The 19,868-nt window shown below is 42.0% G+C and overlaps 1 protein-coding gene across 1 annotated transcript in view; it reads right to left on the bottom strand.

Annotated features, from left to right (window-relative positions):
• LOC308076971 (GTPase IMAP family member 7-like) overlaps nucleotides 1–19,560 on the bottom strand; it is a gene marked incomplete at both ends in the record, with an annotated part of 96,035 nt that extends 76,475 nt beyond the window's left edge. The window contains 2 exons of the mRNA XM_080417496.1: nucleotides 19,246–19,411; nucleotides 19,546–19,560. Of these exons, the coding sequence (XP_080273622.1) occupies nucleotides 19,246–19,411; nucleotides 19,546–19,560 (181 nt within the window). The remainder of the gene's footprint in view (nucleotides 1–19,245; nucleotides 19,412–19,545) is intronic.
• Between the last annotated feature and the right edge of the window lie 308 nt (nucleotides 19,561–19,868).

Genomic DNA, 19,868 nt, shown 5'->3' with positions numbered 1-19,868 from the left:
GTGTGAAATCACCATGAAGCTGTTATTAGACTCCTGTCTTGTTAATCACTTGTTATCCACCACCACCGCCCTCTATACTTTGTTAAACGGACCTGAGATGCATCTGTACTTGGTCTGCTCTTGGTTCCTTATACACCAAATCTGTTTACCAGAAATAGCAGATCTACAAGCTCACAAAGCGTCGCAAGCTTGTAGATGGGTTATTTCTGGTGAATGTGGTTAAAGGGTTATTTGTCCTGAAGCAGCTCCTGAATGTTTATTTCATAGATGTGTGAGACAAGTGCAATTTCTTTTTTTTGCTGCATTGTTTTAGAACTGGTATATACTGTAATTGGCACTTGAGTTTATGGATAATGTTTCCAGGACCAATATAATGGCAAAGTCTCTAGTGAGGAAGGCCAGTGAGGAATCCTTGTGCAATTAAATGTCCCCATCATTCTTGAGTAGACAGGATCCTTTTGATATATAAGTTTGCGAATGGTCCACAGGCTGTATCTATGAAGTCCTTTTGTTTTTCTTGCTGTGGCCCGTTTCTATTCACCGTCACTATTGTGGGGAAAAAGGGGCCAACCAGATCAAGGGTTCATACCACATGGTAATCGCATTATCCGTGGTGAGCGGGTGCTTTACAACAACAACAAGACTATTACATTAAGAAGTTGCTTTTTAATTAAAGCCCCCCCTTAAGCTTTCACTTCCAGCAGCAGCACCAGCATCAATGCACAAACAAAACAGACACACGTACATGCATTCATATCCAACAGGCAAAGAGACAAGCATGCACACAGTCACACTTATACCCACGCATGCACACAGTTGTGCACGCACGCACGCACGCACGCACGCACGCACCGACAAACAAAAAGGAAACACACTTGCACACGTGCATCCCTCCCGTGGTGGCAGTATCGTGAGTGTGCGCCTGTGTGCCTGTGCATAAGCAAAGCAATTACAGCGTCAAGAGCCTCAGGAAAGTGTGCAGAATAGAGTTAGACAACCAGCCTGTGATGAGCTTGTCACCCTTGAAAGAGATGCTGTTTTGAGACGGGCAGAGGTGGTTTTTTTTTATATGCGTTGAACGAACACATAGCTCCACCTCAGGAGGGCTTCAGAAGCAAGAGCTGCCATCCATCCAAAGTCCTCGCTTTTAAAGAAAACAACTTTTTCTCTAATGATCAGTATAGCTTTATTCTTTAAGTTTATACTTGTTGGTGCCAGTTAATTAGCCTGGCATTGGCCAGACTGATGACGTGGATTCACTCTCACATTCCTCCCCGGGGGGGAACGTGAAAGTGAATCCACGTTATCATGTCTGGCCAATGCCAGGCTACCAGTTAATCAGTCAGTAGGCTGTGTAAAAAAAGGTACCCCAAATCCAACTATTTGACATCTGATAATGAAATCTTACTATAAGATTTGTGAAAGTGGTCGTGCATTTTGTTTGTGTCAATCAATCAATCAACTTTATTGTCATAATACAATTACAAGTATAAGTAACGGTGAGGTGAAAATCTTGTTTATGTTGACTTTCACATTTGCAGCTCAAGGAGCAATGTGTCAAGTACCTTTCTCCCAGCAGACCAGTACAGGACTTTTAGATCCCATATTCCGAGAGGATGTTCAGGTGAACATGTAACGCTGAATGATATTGTCTGTGTTTCAGTTCAGTGACTGACAACGCAACGCAGGCGGAAATCCAGCCAAGCTAAACCACCTGGTGAACAAATAATTTGAACGACAACAACGCAGTATTTTAGTGAACCGTACTGAATGATTGAACAGAATGATAATTCCCATTCACATCACTACTACATGCCTATGTCTTTGACTCGGGCTTCGGGCGGGGCTTGTAAGGAAAACAAGCGCTCCCCATCCCTCGCAAACCATCTGTTCTGGATTCTCGGCTGCAAGGCTAAGTAGCTAGGCTAGCAGTTTACACAGGAAGTTCACAGACGTAGGAGCTAAATCTGTCTTTAACATGTTGTTATTTATTATGAAATGAATATTTTAGTTACAATGAGCTTGAGCTAACAGTTAAGTTTTGTTTCTCTATGTGTTTGTTTGGGAAAACTTTACGTCTAACTAACACGGACTGGCTGAGTAAACAGGCTCTAGTCTCTGTCAGGAAGTGACTCTCCTGGTAGCCGGGAACTACTTTCTTGTAGAAGTTGTTCTTGTAGTACATTTTTAAGAACTGTTTTAATTGGGACGTGTCTATGATTTTCATGTTGCCATACTTGTAACCGTTTTTTATATACATATATGTTCCACCTAAACTGGCCATCTGCTATACCTCCATCTAGCTGAGGTTGGCACTTCTATGCTATCAATGCAAGATTGATGCTGATGGCGCCTTGAAGACTAACAATGGCATTGACTATGACTCATTGACTTCCTGGAGTAATTATGGTCTGGAGGACGCCTTCCTGTCACATTAAACACTGAGGATTATGGGATCCCGTCACAGCCATTGTAAATAGCCTCTGACAGTAGATTGCGCCTTCGTGTTTATCAACATTGGCCTCATCTCAGATTCTATATTCTTCTGCGTCCATTGGCCATTGCCATTAACGACGGCTTGAGCTCCGAATGTCACTCCTCCATCCCCTGCTTCGGTTACATTTGTGCAGCAGAATGTCTTCTCCCGCTTCCCTTGTACTGAATGTCATATACTGTAGCTCATAGGCCCAATCCCTGGCCCAAGACTAATGTTCAGCTGCATTGTCTCCTATATCCTTTATACAGGCTTACATTCTCACTCGGGACAGAATCTGTGGTTTCAGCCCAAGACTGACTTAAGGATGTAAGGGAGGGGTGAACGGTGGTGATTGGGAGGTTTAGGAGCTCAGCTCATTCCGCGGTGCGATGAGTTCCAGATACCAGGATGAGATTGTTGGAATGGGGACCGGAGTAATCCTCGGTCACCTTCACACGGCATCTACCCTAGCCTCGCCTCCATGTCTCCCTCTACTTTACTTCCTTCCTGCCTTCATTCTTTCATTTATTCTCTCTCTTTCCCTGTTGGTGCGTCTGTCTAGCTGTCATTTCACTCAAGAAATAGCACCTAACCATACTAGACTCATACTTTTTTTCTCTCTATCTTACTTCTGTCACTCTTTCTGTTTGCTCTTTTGCTCTAAGTTGACTATATACTATATACTTATACTATATGGTGTTGAATAATAAGACAGAGGGCCCTGTTTTGGTGAAGGAAGCGCACCAGCAAAAAACACAGTCAACAGATAGGATACGATACGATATAGGATGGTCTTGAAATAACTTATAAAAACTATTTTCTCTTTAAATAGTACTAAAACACTAAATTGTGTTCTTTGACATACCGTTATGGCTTATATGCTAAAGTGTGTGAATCCCTATCATGATTTCAACATACAAAATTAAAAAATAAACTGAAGGAGGGAGCGAGGGCACTCACCTAGTAGGGAGGTGCTGACTGGGGGCCGCCAAATCATTTAATGATTAGGAAGATGCGCTCAGTAGACTACAAATCTATGCCAGAAGGCATGCTCTTAATAATAAAAGCATTATATGCTGTGAATTCACTACATACAGCCATGCAAGTAGTGCAGCATGTGATTGATTACCAGTCGTACATTGTCTCTCTCATACACAATCATTGTCTACCTTTCCTCCATCTTTCTCTAACATTTATGTCATTCAAATGACTCTGTTATCCTTTAAGTCTGATTGTGAATCACATTGTATTGTTTCCTGGTTTCTTTGTGGTAATAAAATGTTGCTTTATAACAGAATTCCTATTATTCTGTAGTAATGTTCTAGTGCGTTTCCCGTTTTCTTGTGTGGCTATTGTCTGTATTATCTGATTATTCTGTCTCTGTAATTCACCTCTAGCCAATCCTGCGTGCTTTAGTTTAGCTGCAGTCAATCATGTGTTAATTGCCCTTGCCTATTTAAAAGTCTTGTCCTCTATTAGTCAGTTTGTCACTTTTGTCAACTAAGCTTGACAACTTCTTTTTCTGACCTGTTCACACGGCAGAACAGGTCATCAATATCCATTTTGGGGCTCCCGACACAGCTGGAGTGCACAGTGCGTGCCACTGTTTTGTGTCAACAGAATGTTGTCATTCGTCAGTGTGGATGATCGCATCATTATAGTTATTGTTATGGGTATTATTGGGGTCCATAACCTGCTGGCAGCATGCACAAGAAATATGACGCTGATTGGCCGAATAGATTGTAATATTAGCTGTGGACACACACACACACACACACACACACACACACACACACACACACACACACACACACACACACACACACACACACACACACACGCATACTTCATGCACATCATCAAGCTTTGATAAACCCAGATTTGTAATACATGTTTGAGAGATCGGTCATATAAACCAGCTGTATTGTGGCTGTACCAAGGTGCCCCTATAACAAGTGTATAATGGCTGGGTTTGACCCATAAACATATACAAATCCACTTTTCTTATTTAACCAAGCATTCTAGTATATCATAACAACTACATGCTTTACATTTGTAACAAACCAAAATGATTAAAATTGGTTGAGAATTCAACGTATTACGTATATGGGGCATACATGCATTTGGTGGCATGGTTTAACCCCCCAACCTCGATTCTGAGGAAGGCCAACAGGCTGAAGCGCCAAACAAATAAAAAATCACTGCATATGGCGCCAGAGTGTGGCACTTTTTTCAATACATTTTCTCCAATATTCATACCTTCCAGTGGCCAAACACCTACAAAATAGCATTAACTGAAGTTGAGTGATGATTCCAGAGAGACAGAAACAGAACCAACCCAAAGTGAAATCAACAAAATATGTAGTTTAATACATCTTAGCTCATCCCAGGGTCAGATAAAATGAATACCAAATATCTAAATACTGAATCAAGCAACTTAAAAACTGTCTGGGTTGAAACACAAAAGCCAGAGTAGACATTAAAGTGCTCCCAAACATGTTTGAAAGTGAAAAATCCCTTTAAGATAAGTGTTGAGGTAACGGCTGATATCTCAATAACATAAAAAGGTTAGTGGGTGATCCCACCGAGATAAGACTGCATGAATGGACACTTCAGACACGCCTTGGCAAAACAGCCATCTGATTTGCCCTTGCCCTAACGTTTCTATCACATCTTAGTGCATCAAAACAGGAAGGAGCGGTGATCGTACCCTAAGAGTGACAGAGGACAACGGCTAATATGGTCCTTTAAGTTGTGCAGTGAACAGAAACAGAGGCCTGTCACAGATGACCTTATCCTTAATAGGCAATTCTGAATATAAGTATCACATTAGTCCACGTTAGGCATCAAAGCAACCACAGTGCAAGAGATTAATTGAGCATATAGATTGAATGCCATCACTGTGTAGCTTTGTGTGAGCACATCATGGTTTTCCTGCCTTTTCATCAGATGTAACTTATCAATAACCTGGTTAAGGAGCTAAACAAAAAAGGAAAACAGCAGTCTACCGCACAAAATACATACATACAAACAACATAAAACAACGTTTTAATTAATTGATATACGTTGTTGATCCCCAAAATCAGAAATGTATGCTGTCACCAGAATATACAGTTCAAAACACACACACACACACACACACACACACACACACACACACACACACACACACACACACACACACACACACACACACACACACACACACACACACACACACACACACGTAGTGAGTGTGTGCCTGTTTGCAAGCCAACATTATGCCAGTTGTGGTCTCAAAAATGTCATGTCATGGTCAAATAAGCTTCGGTTGTTCTTGCTGTCCACAATAAGGTGACAAATTCTCTTACCACATCACTTTCTAGACATGCGAGTCCGGTTTTGTCCCACGGTCTATCCTATTCTGTTTTTTTAATTAATGACAATTCAAAGAACGCTCCCCAGACACGTTGGTCACTGGCAACGCTTTCGTATTTTCTCAAAGCATGTCAACATTCAGAAAAGCGTGCGTAATGTTCCTTTTCCTCAACATCTATAGTTGCTTCCTTGGAGAACGTTTTGGCTCATTTTTAATGAATTGCTTGAAATGGACCATTTCCTCTGCAAAGTCATCCTGTAAGTCTTCTGAGTTTTTTTTTTGTAAGCTGATTGCTTAGGAACAGATTTCATGATCTGGGAGGGATTGAATATTGCCAGGGCGTAGTGGAGTGAAAGTCATAAGCTTCCAAAAAAACGAATACTCAAGTAAAGTACAGATACTCAATATATAATACTTAAGTAAAGTGCTCAAGTAAATGCACTTTGTTACTGTCCACCACTGGACGACAGTGAAGTGGCCCTGGTGAGGAGCAGAGTCTATCCCGACTACAACCCCCAGCTGTCTGGCTAATTAGCCCAGCTACAATGCCTAGCAGTCTGGCTATTAGCCCAGCTACAAGCCCCAGCAGTCTGGCTATTAGCCCGCTGACCAGTAAGTCTGGGAGCCAGCAGTGTCCACTGGGAGCGCAGCAATAGACACATAATACACATGGGTTATTGATCTGTTCTTTTGAGAGAAACTGTATTTTAACTCCATGTGGTGCAGCAGGCAGGCAGCATACATACCTTTCTGTCCTTGTTGACACCAAAAAAAGCAGTGCGCTGCAAATGACCCCCCCCCCCCCCCCCTACTGAGCATCTATTTGCACATTGATGCACTCATATAGTCACCAAAATAGCATTGGTCGAGGCGAGGAAAAACTCACCACTGTGCCTCGGGAAATGTGTTCACATGATAGTGGCGCGCCTCACGCCAGTGCACCTGTACCAAAACAGGACAGGAAAGTACTTAAGTGCAATTGTGAGGTATTTCTTTATACTATACTTGAGTATTTCCAATTTTCAATACTCTTACTTCTACTCCACAACATCTCAGAGGCAAATATTGTACTTTTGCTTAAATAAATAAAACATCAGAGTGCTTATTCCATCACTGGAAATGACATGTGAAATGACTTGTTTGCAGTGGTGTTGTTGTGAAGAGAGATGGAGGCAACTGTTGACAACTGTCGAACTGTTGACAGGGTACACAGACACACTCAAGGTTCAGAAGACAGACACATCACACATCAAAGGCTCTGTGATGAGGCTATTAAATACTGCATACTGTCCCAGTGGAGCGTAGCCATCCGAGAGGGAGCTAGATTTATGATAATACCAGATATACAACCTTGCGATGCATTGCAAGCTTGTAGTTCGGCAATTTTTACCATGTGACACCATCGTACGACAAGGTATAAAAAAGGGATTAAGTGGCTGACAATTACATGTAAACATATCTAAAGCTGGAGCAGGTGTGCTTCCTCTGTGTGCCTTCCTTGTTTCCTTGTTGTCCTCCTTATTTTTTGGTCACAATTGTAGTAATCATTGCTATAGAGAGTTTGTTCAATCATAGGAGTCCCCCCATCTCTTCAGCTCTTTAATAAACAGAAAATAAATGTTCAGGTGGGTTGCAAATGTTCAACCAATCAGGAGAGAGTACCAGTATTTCTCAGCTAAAATGTTATATTTTTTCCGGGTGTAATTTTGTCTGCTCACTTCTTTGTGTCCAATTTCACTTGTTTTATCCTGTGTGCTGTATGAGTTCTCTCTCCTGATTGTATAAAGTTGGTATTGTGACCTGAAAATGCATTTTCTGTTTATTAAAGAGCAGGAGAGACAGGGAGACCCCTATTACTCAACAGTCACGCTACAGCAATGATTACTCAGATCAGAATAGATAGTTATTTAACACTTATTTTAACAAAGGAATATCACTTACCTTACCCAGCTTATTGAGGATTATTTTTGAATTACATGTAGACATGGGTGCATTTTTAATGGGCAACAGTCATGCACAGTGCACAGTTAAACATGCAAGTGGAACTATACCCTCTGGCAATAGACAGCGGGAGAAATTCACACTCTGATTTTGGGCAGCATGAACAGGCTTAAGTGATATTCCTGTTTCCTTTCCATCACAGTGGTACAGACAGATGTATTCACCATTTTCTTGACGCCTTTGTGATTCATTGTGCTTATATCAGTGTCATGTCTTTGGCCAATAATGACCTCAGTGATTGTATTGTGCCTCTTGTGAGCCTGATTGCTAGGGAGATGGATGGAATAAATGTTCTAACTATCAGCCCCTTTGTACTGGTGACGAGATGAGGGCAAGGCGCAGCTGACCAAATAAGCTGTTTGAATTAATTTGAAATATTATGCAATCAAATCACAATTTTCTATTACTTTTCATTAGTCATTCTCTGAATATAGTTGACAGAGGTCTCGATACATTGAGATGGAAAATATATTTGCAACAGCCAACTTTCCATCTGAAATAACTTCTGAATTTACAGTATAGGCTATGTTCATACCACTGTACAGTGAGAGGGTCTAAGGGCCATGTATACTCAGCAACACAGGTAAACAGGCGGAAAGAAGCACAATGACTGCCCTCTGCTGTTCATTTGTGGCAAATATGATCATGTTATTGCAATGTTTTCTTTTCTTTTACTTGTCAGTGTATTTTATTCCATTCGGAATCAAGATTTCCATTTGAGTTGCTCGCTTGCCATTTCCCGCTGGGTCTGGTCTTGCAGATGATCGCTGACTGCTGTCTGTGCAATATTATCAGGGCGTGAACATGAAAAATGCATCCAGTGCTGTTGACACGATGAGTAACAAAGGAGCAATGAGAGGAGAATGCTTCCCATATCCAAACCAGGCATAAAACCTTCATGAGGGTACTTATCTAGGAGAAAGGCAAAGGGCTTTACCTGCATGCAGCAACAAGGTCTAACAGCATTGAAAATGGGAGGTTGAAACCAGTGTTGCCAGATTCTGTGAGAGAAACAAGCAACCAGGTCTAGGAAAACCAGCCCAAAATAAGTGACTATGCGGGGAAATTATAATAAGCATGATCTGGCAACCCTGGTTGAAACATGCCCCATCTCATAAGAACCCTGGAGAGAGCAGACAATCTAATGATCGGGGGAAGTGTGTGTGTGTGTGTGTGTGTGTGTGTGTGTGTGTGTGTGTGTGTGTGTGTGTGTGTGTGTGTGTGTGTGTGTGTGCGTGCGTGCGTGCGTGCGTGCGTGCGTGCGTGCGTGCGTGCGTGCGTGCGTGCGTGCGTGCGTGCGTGCGTGCGTGCGTGCGTGCGTGCGTGCGTGCGTGCGTGCGTGTGTTGGAGGTTTAGACTATCTGTTACAGTTGAGCAGGTTTACACCACTTGGGGGATAAATGAGAACTTCCATCTGATTGATTTTAGCCGCTACAAATAGATATCTGGTTGGCTGAACCAGATGACCCCAATGCAGGTTAAATGACCCCGCCGTGAGGTTTGCCAAGGGATCTCGTTGGGCCTGTTCGCCAATACAAGAGGAAAAGTTGCAAATGTTGAGTTTTACTCGCCTGCGCTTACTCCCACTCGAACCACAGTGAGAATTGTCCTTTCATTTTTTAACCTTTATTTAACCAGGCACGGCTAGATTCTTACATTCTTACTTACAGCTGTGGCCTCGCACAGTGCAAGGCCTCTTGATGGAGAGGGAAGCTGCAACAAAAAGAAGAAAAAGCTAATGCTTTTAAAAATTAAGGAAGACGAGTGCTAAACATCAATGCCAACTGAGTAATAACAAGAGGTGATGGGGGGAATCCTAGACCTTCAGGAAGAAGCAAGAGGTGCAAGACCACCATCTTGTGGTAGTAGTAGTGAGTAGCACTGGGAAATTGGTATTTGTGAAAAACACTTCAGTCTGTCTTGATGATCCTAAATGACTAAATCTAGCAGATTCTAAAAATCTTATTAGACTTGAAACAAGTGAAGAAATTCTCTGATTGGCCAATGATGAAGCTTAAGTTGAATTATTTTGGAGATCCATTCACTAGTAATGTTTCACATGGTTTAAGGATACTGACACGTTCTGAATGATCAAACAAAACGAAACAGTTTACATGTAAGTAACTGTAGTTAAAAAGAAAAAAGAAAACAGGTAACAGTTTAGAATACTTACTTCTTACCCTTATTACCCCTTCTGGGGCCAACCTCTCCAGTTGTCCCCACTCCCAGGTGTGGCCCATTCACTTTAGAATAACGATTATGTTATAACTAGCTAATAGATCACTCACAAACTCGTAGTTAATGAGTTATACATCACTTGTTAAATGTATGTTAATGATTTATATGCCTTGTAAATATTTAATAGACCACAAACAAGCCCATAGTAAGCTACCTACCTACGAATGACTTGTTAAGTATTTTGTTAATAGTTGGTTAACAACTTTCAGTACAAGCCATGCTGCCACCTCACCATACATTTTTAACATTCATAGCCTACTGGAAAAGCCAACACCACAGCCCAGAAGAAGTGAATAGCAAAGCATGATTTAAAGCCTAGTAAATAAATCTGTTAAGACCATGTTAACAGTTATGTTATTCTAAAGTTGTAACTATCCTCATTTAATCATGTTGGTAAATTAGGAATAGACACTTTGGATAACTGTAAAGGTCCGGTCACACAGCAACACGATCTCATTAGCAAACGTACAATGGATAAGTAATGATCACACCACAAAAATGTGCATACATTAAGTTAAGTCGCGAAATACGGAACATATTTATATAATATATGTATATTTACTGCTAATACTTAGATTGGCAGTAAATAGTATGCCAGCATGTATATTACGTTACGTATTCAAAATTTCAAAATGTGTATGTATGTTAAGTGTTTGAAGTGGCATTTTCTCATGGCAATAAAAAATAAAGCTCTTTTGAGTTGAATTGTGACGTGCGGCCGCGCATGAAGACATTTACGATGTACGAGCATGACTTGAATTGAACAACTGTTGAACAACAACTCATTTAATACCTATTATCATAAGACACAATTATGACCATAGATGTCCAACATGTATCATACTGTATACTATATCCTAGTGTCTAACACATGATTTTCCCCCTAGAGGGCCATTCTGACTTCGATAAAGTGAGCGAAGGGCCACACAAGACACATTCGACAATTGCAGTGCTTTATGTTTAACCTGCATGAATTTGGTAGACATGACAGACTATATTACAATAGGGTCTTTGCTTCACAACAGAATAATTTTCAGTTTCAGCTGTTAGTTGTATGCTATGCACCACTCCATAGGTTACTGATAAAACAAATTGCATCATGTTGTAGATATGGACTGGCAAACTGCTACATTATTAACATTTGAGTACATACGGATGGAATATGGCATGCAGGTATGTACTCAAAGAGGAAGGGACTTCACAGGTCGAATTGAGAAGGTCAAAGGGCCGGGTTGCCCATGTGTGGTCTAATAGTTTCATTCATTTCACCTTTGATGATCACACCATGTATATTGACCAGTCAATTATGCTCTCTCATAACTCTCTTTGCACACTGGAGGGGGAGAGAGAGAGAGAGAGAGAGAGAGAGAGAGAGAGAGAGAGAGAGAGAGAGAGAGAGAGAGAGAGAGAGAGAGAGAGAGAGAGAGAGAGAGAGAGATTTATTGTCATTCAACAATACATGAAGTGCATAATAACAACATTCCGTTCCACTGGCTTACTATAATCTAAAACTACTCCTACAGTAGTTAAAATAATGCTAACACTGCATGAAAAGAGGCATTAATGGGCAGCTTTGGGCAATTGCAGTTGCTCAGTAAACCCGCAGTTTGCTGGTGTTTTTGCACGTCATTGGAAATTTACAGTTGAAAATATTGTTGTCTATATACATTTGGAAATCAGTGATTTACCGTTCCTCTGCCAGACAAAGACCCAGTAGGAGACTGGCCATTTCCTTTGACATCCAAATTCACTCTTTGTTTAAAGAGGGGGTCTCTCTCTCTCTCTCCCTCTCCCTCTCCCTCTCCCTCTCCCTCTCCCTCTCCCTCTCTCCATTGCCAAAGCAAAAATGGAACAAAACAAAAATATAATTTTCAATATTTTTGTTAAGGGCTTAAAAAAGGGCTTAATTTGTTAATCTTTTTTTTTGTATAATCTAAGTGAATAAGAACATTTCCCATATCTGTTCCCAAGTATACAATAGTAATGTAGATGTCGGGATGAGGGGTGATGAGGACAGGTTAACAGGAAGAGGGTGTTTTATCAAGCAAGAGATTTTCAGGTTTAAAAAATTGGTGCAGAGAGTTGACTTTGGGTTCCTTCACTGTGCTGGGTCATCTTTTTCACTTAGTTTTGTCTTCAATGAACATGAAGATGTGTATTGCTGTTGGAATGTTGCCATATAAAGAGGCTTTTTCTAAAGCATGGACTCTGATGAACTGGACAATGATGGAGCCTGCCACATGTATACTCTGGTACTTGGAAGGATCTCTGGTTGGTGGGGCCAGGATGGACCTATAACACAGTCCATCAGGACTCACTCACAGACTGTGTGACACTGGTCATGGCTGAACCCTCTGTATCAATTGGATGTTTATTGTTTCTAGAATGTGGGAGGATTGATCTGTTTTAATTGTGAAATGTAAAATGTTGTGTTGTTTTAAAGGAAAGGTGCCTGGAGCATTTTTTCATGTAAAAAAACGTCTCTCTCTCTCTCTCTCTCTCTCTCTCTCTCACTCTCTCTCTCTCTCCAAATGAACTTAATCAGCAATAAAACACAGGTTTGTCAGCTTTACGTTGCAAAAATGGAACAATACAGCAATACTAAAAACATATCACCAATAAATAAAATCACAGTCAGTTCAAAATGAGACATGCAGTGTATATGTTACAGTATGATTGGAGAACCAGTACGATTGAAGAATGCGCGCTCGTTTTTACCACCCACCCAGCACTAGAGGGAGCCACAAGCCAGGCTTGTGCACAAACATATATGGCCACACACACACACACACACACACAGTCACACACACACAAACACACACGCGCACACACACACGCGCACGCGCTCATGCTTTTTTTGGTTTATTGAAAGCAGGACTGTTTAGATACTTTTATTGTGTTCTGGCTTTTGTTTTACTTTCTCCCTGACACACACACACACACACACACACACACACACACACACACACACACACACAGTGATCCATGAAAAGAACTATTCTGTCCCTATCGGTTTACAAATCAAACGGCGCTGAGTCGACTAGTGGAGCGTCGGCCGGTCACCGCGGGCACTCGCGCCTGGAGGCGCGAGGGCGCGCTTCCTCGGCCTCAAGCTCCACTAAGTCGGCGCGCCGTGCGTGTGAACGCGTGTTCAGCGTTCCCCTCATAGATATTATGGTTCCCCTAGCGTAGCTTCCTGGTTGCTATGTGGGGGGGAACAACAAAAGACAGGTCTCCGTCGGCGCATCAAAGCCCCGCCTCTCCGCGCTCTCCTTCTCCTCCTCCTCGGAGGAGGAGAAGGAGAGAAGGAGAGGACGGGACGGTTTAAAACGCGAGGAGGAGGAGGAGGAGGAGGCTCCTCTTCCTCGCGAGCCTCGCGTAATAACCCCCCGCCTCGCAGCGCCGTCCTCCTCCTCCTCCTCGCGAGCCTCGCTAATAAACCCTGTCTCGAAAAGCCCCGCCTCGCCCCGAAGGAGCCCCGTGCCTAAAAACGAGCGCTCTGTCTTCAATCGTACTGGTTCTCCAAACGTACTGTGACATATACAGCACTGCAAAGAAGAATGCTCTCACTTCAACCAGTAGATGTCGCTGTTTTACAAGGATTCTGATTGTAGCGAGTCTGCTTTCTATTTGGGAGATAAACTGTAAATGCGTCCCTTATCAAATACATCTTTCACTGTACACATAGTTATCATATAGTTTTGTGTTTTGATAATTGCACAACCAACTTTGCCCTCATGTATGTTATTTGTTTTGTTTTGCAACTGAGGGTACATACCAATTATTATCCATTATTATAATGGTCTCCATTACGCAATGGAAAATAAAGTATGCTCTGCTCTTATATAATTACGTGTTGTTCCTATGGATGTACTCAGTACCAAGTAAAAATGCTCATAAAGCAAAGACTATTTAGTCAGGGCAGCCACTTGCAATAGCCTATCCACAGGAGCAGCTTATTTATTGGACATTTTGTTATTTCCCCCTATTGGCATGTTCATTGGACACTGTGACCTGGTGTTGTTGTTGTTGTTGTTGTTGTTGTTGTTGTTGTTGTTGTTGTTGTTGTTTTCTGCATAGTGCAGGATAGTTGTATATGTGTATACTGTTGTTCTTTATTGATGGTGCTTCTTGTTATTTCTTACCTTTGTATTGCTGTATGCGACAGTACTTTCCTTACTCTAAATATAGCATGGGTTAAAGGAATTATGTCTCAGAAGGATCTAGAAAAACATGTCCATGCATTCATCTTCATAAGACTTGACTACTGTACAGGTCTCCCTAAAAACATCTATCAGACGACTGCAGTTGATTCAGAACACTGCTGCTCGAGTCCTTACTAATACCAAGAAAGTGGAGCATATCACTCCACCTTACAGGTCATCTGGGAAAGGGCTGCTTTCTGCCCCTTAAAACCAAAAATAAACGTGGGGAAATAACATTTTAGTTTTTACTTCTTTTGTTTTATGCTTCTTAATGTCATTGTATAATTGTGTTTCCGTTGCTTAATGTTCTGTGTAAAGCACATTGAATTGCCTTGTTGAAATGTGCTACTGTATATAAATAAAATTGCCTGGCCTTACCTTGCCTTACTCTGTACTGTAACTTTGTAACTCTAAAAAGAACACAAACTGCCAATATCATATTTAATCTTGAACTTAAGGCAACTATAAAACGTATAAAGAAAGAAGAAAGACAATCACCTGCGTGTTTGACCGGGCATTACACCAAGGTAACAGGTAAGTTAACAGAAATAGTGTGAAACTATGACAAGTAAAAAAAAAACACGGGGGAGTTCCACACCACTTGCAATCTACTTTCCATTCTGGGGAAATGATTCCAAGAGGCATTGTTGAGGGACCTCTGTGTGGAATCTTGTGCTATTGCAGAAGGTTCAGTAGCTGATGTGATCGAAGCCAGAAAGCTACAACAGAGCAGCACATGCTTGACTACAAAGGCCAACATTCTCCTACCCAACGTAGAACCCGAAAGGATTGCAGGACTGAACTAATTAAAACTTCCTTTGGTGAGCACATTATGGTATGTAATTACGGCCCCAAAACCAATCGCAACGCACCTGTCAATTGTGTGCCTCATACCGTATGTGCTCACCAAAGGACGTTTTCATTTTGTTCAGTCCCGCAATCATTTTAGTCCCCGTCGGGTAGGACGGGGGCTCTGTGTGAATCTTGTGGAAAAGTGGAGATAATTGACTAAACACACATACCATACCAAACATAAACTAACAAAAGCAGACATTATTACAAAGAAGAAAAGATCAAGGACATTACGCATAAATGTCTGTCTAAACAGAGTTTTTAAGTGGTTCTTAAAAATGCCCACAGAGGCGTTCCAGAATCTGGGAGCTACAGGCTCTGGTTGTATAATTGATACGGAGGTGACGAGGGATGGCATATTAAATGTACGTACGTAATATCAGAGCCATTAGCTAGAGCTTCAGCAGCAATCAGCACACCTTTCAACACCTGCACATTGATTTATTATTGTTTATTAAGGATCCCCATTTGTTTATACCGTAGTGTAGACTAATGGGGTCCAGGCAAAAAACATCACGATACAAATCATAAGATGCATTTATTTCTGTCATTAAGGTGATTAGAGCGCTGCAGCCATTTGATGACAGCCAGACTTTAAAACTTGCATTAGAACCCATCTCACAGGGCGAAGAGACATTCAAAGGGAATCAAACACAGGAGGAATAAGGCACACCTACAGTAGGAAGCAACGTAAATGTTTATCAACTGGCACAGAGCGAACAAAGGAAGTCCAATAAATAGTCTCTGGCCACCTAGGCAGTGATTAGGCCAACAGCTAGAGAGAAAGGAAGCTCATTATCCTTTATGTATGTGGGTGGGTCTCCACAGAGAATTGTGCCAGTACATTTTCACAGAGTGCTTTAGCCTTTGTTTTTCCACATGTGATGCCTTTAGCTATGGTTGAATCATTGTAGATCTACTTTCTATCTACTTTAATACCACAGTCAACACTCCTGTAAGACTGATGGTGTTTGACAGAGTGATATACTTAATTTACGGAGCTCTGCTGCTGTTATTGTCTCCGCTAGGCCGAAAGGCATGGCAAGATAGTGTGTTTTCCACCCTGTCCGTCCGTCCGTCCGTCCTTCCTTGTGTGTGTGTGTGTGTGTGTGTGTGTGTGTGTGTGTGTGTGTGTGTGTGTGTGTGTGTGTGTGTGTGTGTGTGTGTGTGTGTGTGTGTGTGTGTGTGTGTGTGTGTGTGTGTGTGTGTGCGTGCGTGCGTGCGTGCGTGCGTGCGTGCGTGCGTGCGTGCGTGCGTGCGTGCGTGCGTGCGTGCGTGCGTGCGTGCGTGCGTGCGTGCGTGTGTGTGCGCGCGCTGTACAGCTAATCTCCGGCACCGTTGGCTTGATCGCAGCGAAACTGCGCACACTCCCTGGATGCCAGAGCAGAACCTCTGCCCCAAATTGTTCACATGGGCCTGTTATAGCACCACCAGGAGTCCACTTTTTGCAAAACAATTCTCAAACACTATCCAATTTTCATTCTTTAAAAAAAAAGCAATGAGAATAGTAAACAAAGCTGATTACAGAGAACCAACAAACCCACTCTTTATCAAACTGAACACACTGAAATATAAGGACTTGGTTGATTTCAAAACCATCCAACTCATGTACAAAGTAAAAAACTGTCAATGACAACAGTATCCAGAAGTTGTTTGAATGGAGGGAAAGTAAATATGAAATAAGAGGAACATTCATGTTTAAAAGACAATTGGCAAGAACAAATTCAAAGCTTCACTGTATCACAGTTAAAGGTGTGGAATTATGGAACACCAGTAGTGAAGAACTGAAAGAACTGCAGTACATTACTCAAGTGTATAAAAACAACATATTAAAAGAATATTGTAATACACTCTGAAGATGAACACCAATAGTTGTTGTTTTTTTGTTTTGTTTTTACTGTTTGTTTATTGTCTTCATAGTATTTTCATTACATAGATTTTTAATCTTAACTTGTATTTTTAAATGTTATTTGATTGACATTAACAATGAGCAATAAGGGGTATGACTAGATACGTTTTATGTTTTATGTTTATTTTATGTATTTTGTTGTATTTTAATAGTGTCCAAAATAAACAATCAATCAAACAAACCATTGCTCTTATCAGCGCGACTAGGTTTGTAGTCTAGAATCTAGTGTGTAAAAAAAAGCAATATTCCTTATCTTTCCAATCACTTATGTATTGTTTATGTCATTGTTGTGGTGTTCTTCAATACCCTATCTATAGATGTGTTTGCATACCCTATCTATAGATGTGTTTGCATATAACACATAAATGGTGCATTTTTCGATTGATTGAATATTGTATTGACATTTTCAGTAGGCTGCAGCAGTACAAAAACACCAAATGGATGAGACACAAAAAAGCCAAAGGCTTGTTTCCACTGTGATCAATCAATCCATTAAACATTAAACACTCAAACAAAATGGACAAACAACAGTGCAACAAACAACAATACAACATATAAAATATCAAAATATACAGTGAAAAATGTATGGTAATATAGCGCCTTTCTCCAAAGTGCTTTGCCACACACACACACACACACACACACACACACACACACACACACACACACACACACACACACACACACACACACACACACACACACACACACACACACACACACACACACACTCTGACAGCAGAGGAAATCATTTAAGGCACCGACCTGCTCATCAGGAGCAGTTAGGGGTCCGTGTCTTGCTGACACGCAGCTGGGACGATTCCGGGATCGATGACACCACCTGAGCCACTGGTGTGTACTGTAATCAACCCAGCCAGGAATCAGATGAATCCCTTCAAGAGGAGACTCTTCCTGTCAGGGCTTATGGTTTTGGTCAGTCCACTATAATTCAACAGCGCCGCAGCACCTTCTCCACAAACTGGCCTCTGTCAGGTTGCAGTGACAGCCAGAGTGTGCAGCCCACCCAGCCGTTACCCAACAAAGACAAGGACAGAATAGGAAGAGATGCAAGATCTGTGCCCCTACAGAGGCTAAAACCAGCCATAAATGCCACAAAAGCCGAAAGTTTGCAAGGCACACTACAATCTGACTGTACTTTGCCACTCATATGCGGGTGCATGCGCACGCACGCACGCACGCACGCACGCACGCACGCACGCACGCACGCACGCACGCACGCACGCACGCGCACACACACACACACACACACACACACACACACACACACACACACACACACACACACACACACACACACACACACACACACACACACACACACACACACACACACACACACACACACACACACAGAGGATTCCTCCGGTAAAAAGATGCCAGCCAACAATCCCAAACTCATCATTTGACCCGCTGTACTTCGAGATAACAATAAGTCTGTATACGGACAGACGTAGACCTATACTTTACTTGAGTTTATAGCCTACTCATCAGAACTTTCACTTCCAATACATTTAACAAGATTTATTTTATTTTTCTTTCCTCAAATCAAATCAGAATATAATTGCAAGTTACTCATCATCATGATTATCCAAACATAGACACAACCACATGGGAGGCCTCAGCAAAAAACAGAGACATCTGGAGGCTTGAAACCCAGAAGGGGCTGCAGACGTTTGAAGAACACCTGATGCTTCAGTGGGATGAGAACATGTGTCTACTGGACTAGTATGCATTAGTATTTTATTTATGGTAATATTATTGACCTTGCCAAAAATACAGTTTGAGGGAAATGTCCATCACAAGCCCAGGGGTTGATGACCCCTGTTCATAAAGCATGTGTTGTAGTCCAAAACATTAAACAAACCATTTCTAGATGTACAAATTAAACATTACAAAAACTTTTTCGACTAGTCTAGCACGGCTAAAACTTTTTTTTGTAGTCCAAAACATTAAACAAACCATTTCTAAATGTACAAATTAAACATTACAAAAACTTTTTCGATTAGTCTAGCACGGCTAAAACTTTTTTTTGTAGTCCAAAACATTAAACAAACCATTTCTAAATGTACAAATTAAACATTACACGGCTACCAGCTTGTCTTCCTTTCAGTGTTCCCTGGGCTACCAACCCCCTCTATTCCCAGTCGAGGAGGGGGACATTGCCGTCCCCTTGGTTCAGGCCCACCTCTGTCGCTGTCATCGAGCCTGGAGGACTGCTCGTGCCTCCCTTTTGCGGGCATTCCGGCAGAATGAGAGACATGCAAATCAGACGGCGGGTTCCAGCTCCAGTTTATCAACCTGGACGAAGGTGTGGTTGCATCATCGGTACCCTGATCGCCCGGGTAGGACACCTGGAGGCGCCCATTAGAGGGGGGGTACTGTCATGGCAGCTTCGCAGTCCTGTCTGTCTGTATTAACTTCTGCTTGATTGTCCATTAGGTTGGAGCTGCACTCTGTTCGTGGGGAGGTGTGTCCTGGCAATTACCTGGCTGTCTTCCATCCTGAAATTACCTGGCTGGCTACTTATCTGTGACTACACGCAGTGCTCAGTGATATTTTCCAGCTAGTGCACACGCTGGTGCATCTAGTACTAGTCTCCAGCCTCCCATGCAGCTCCAACCAGGACAGAAGACTGCAGAGATCTACAAGGGACTGCCTTTTGTTCCTTGCAACTTTGGACCTCCTTTGGTGAATTCCAACCTTCAGTTATTACTTCGGCTTCAGAAGCCTGTACCTCAGTTATTGAATAAAGGACTCAAAGTTGACTTCAGTTGTTTTTAGACTGGCGACGTCAGTCTGCCAGTCTCA

Source organism: Gymnoscopelus braueri (assembly GCF_963280865.1).
Source record: "Gymnoscopelus braueri genome assembly, chromosome: 21".
In the NCBI taxonomy this organism is placed as follows: domain Eukaryota; kingdom Metazoa; phylum Chordata; class Actinopteri; order Myctophiformes; family Myctophidae; genus Gymnoscopelus; species Gymnoscopelus braueri.
This window is presented reverse-complemented; position numbering and strand designations above follow the sequence as displayed.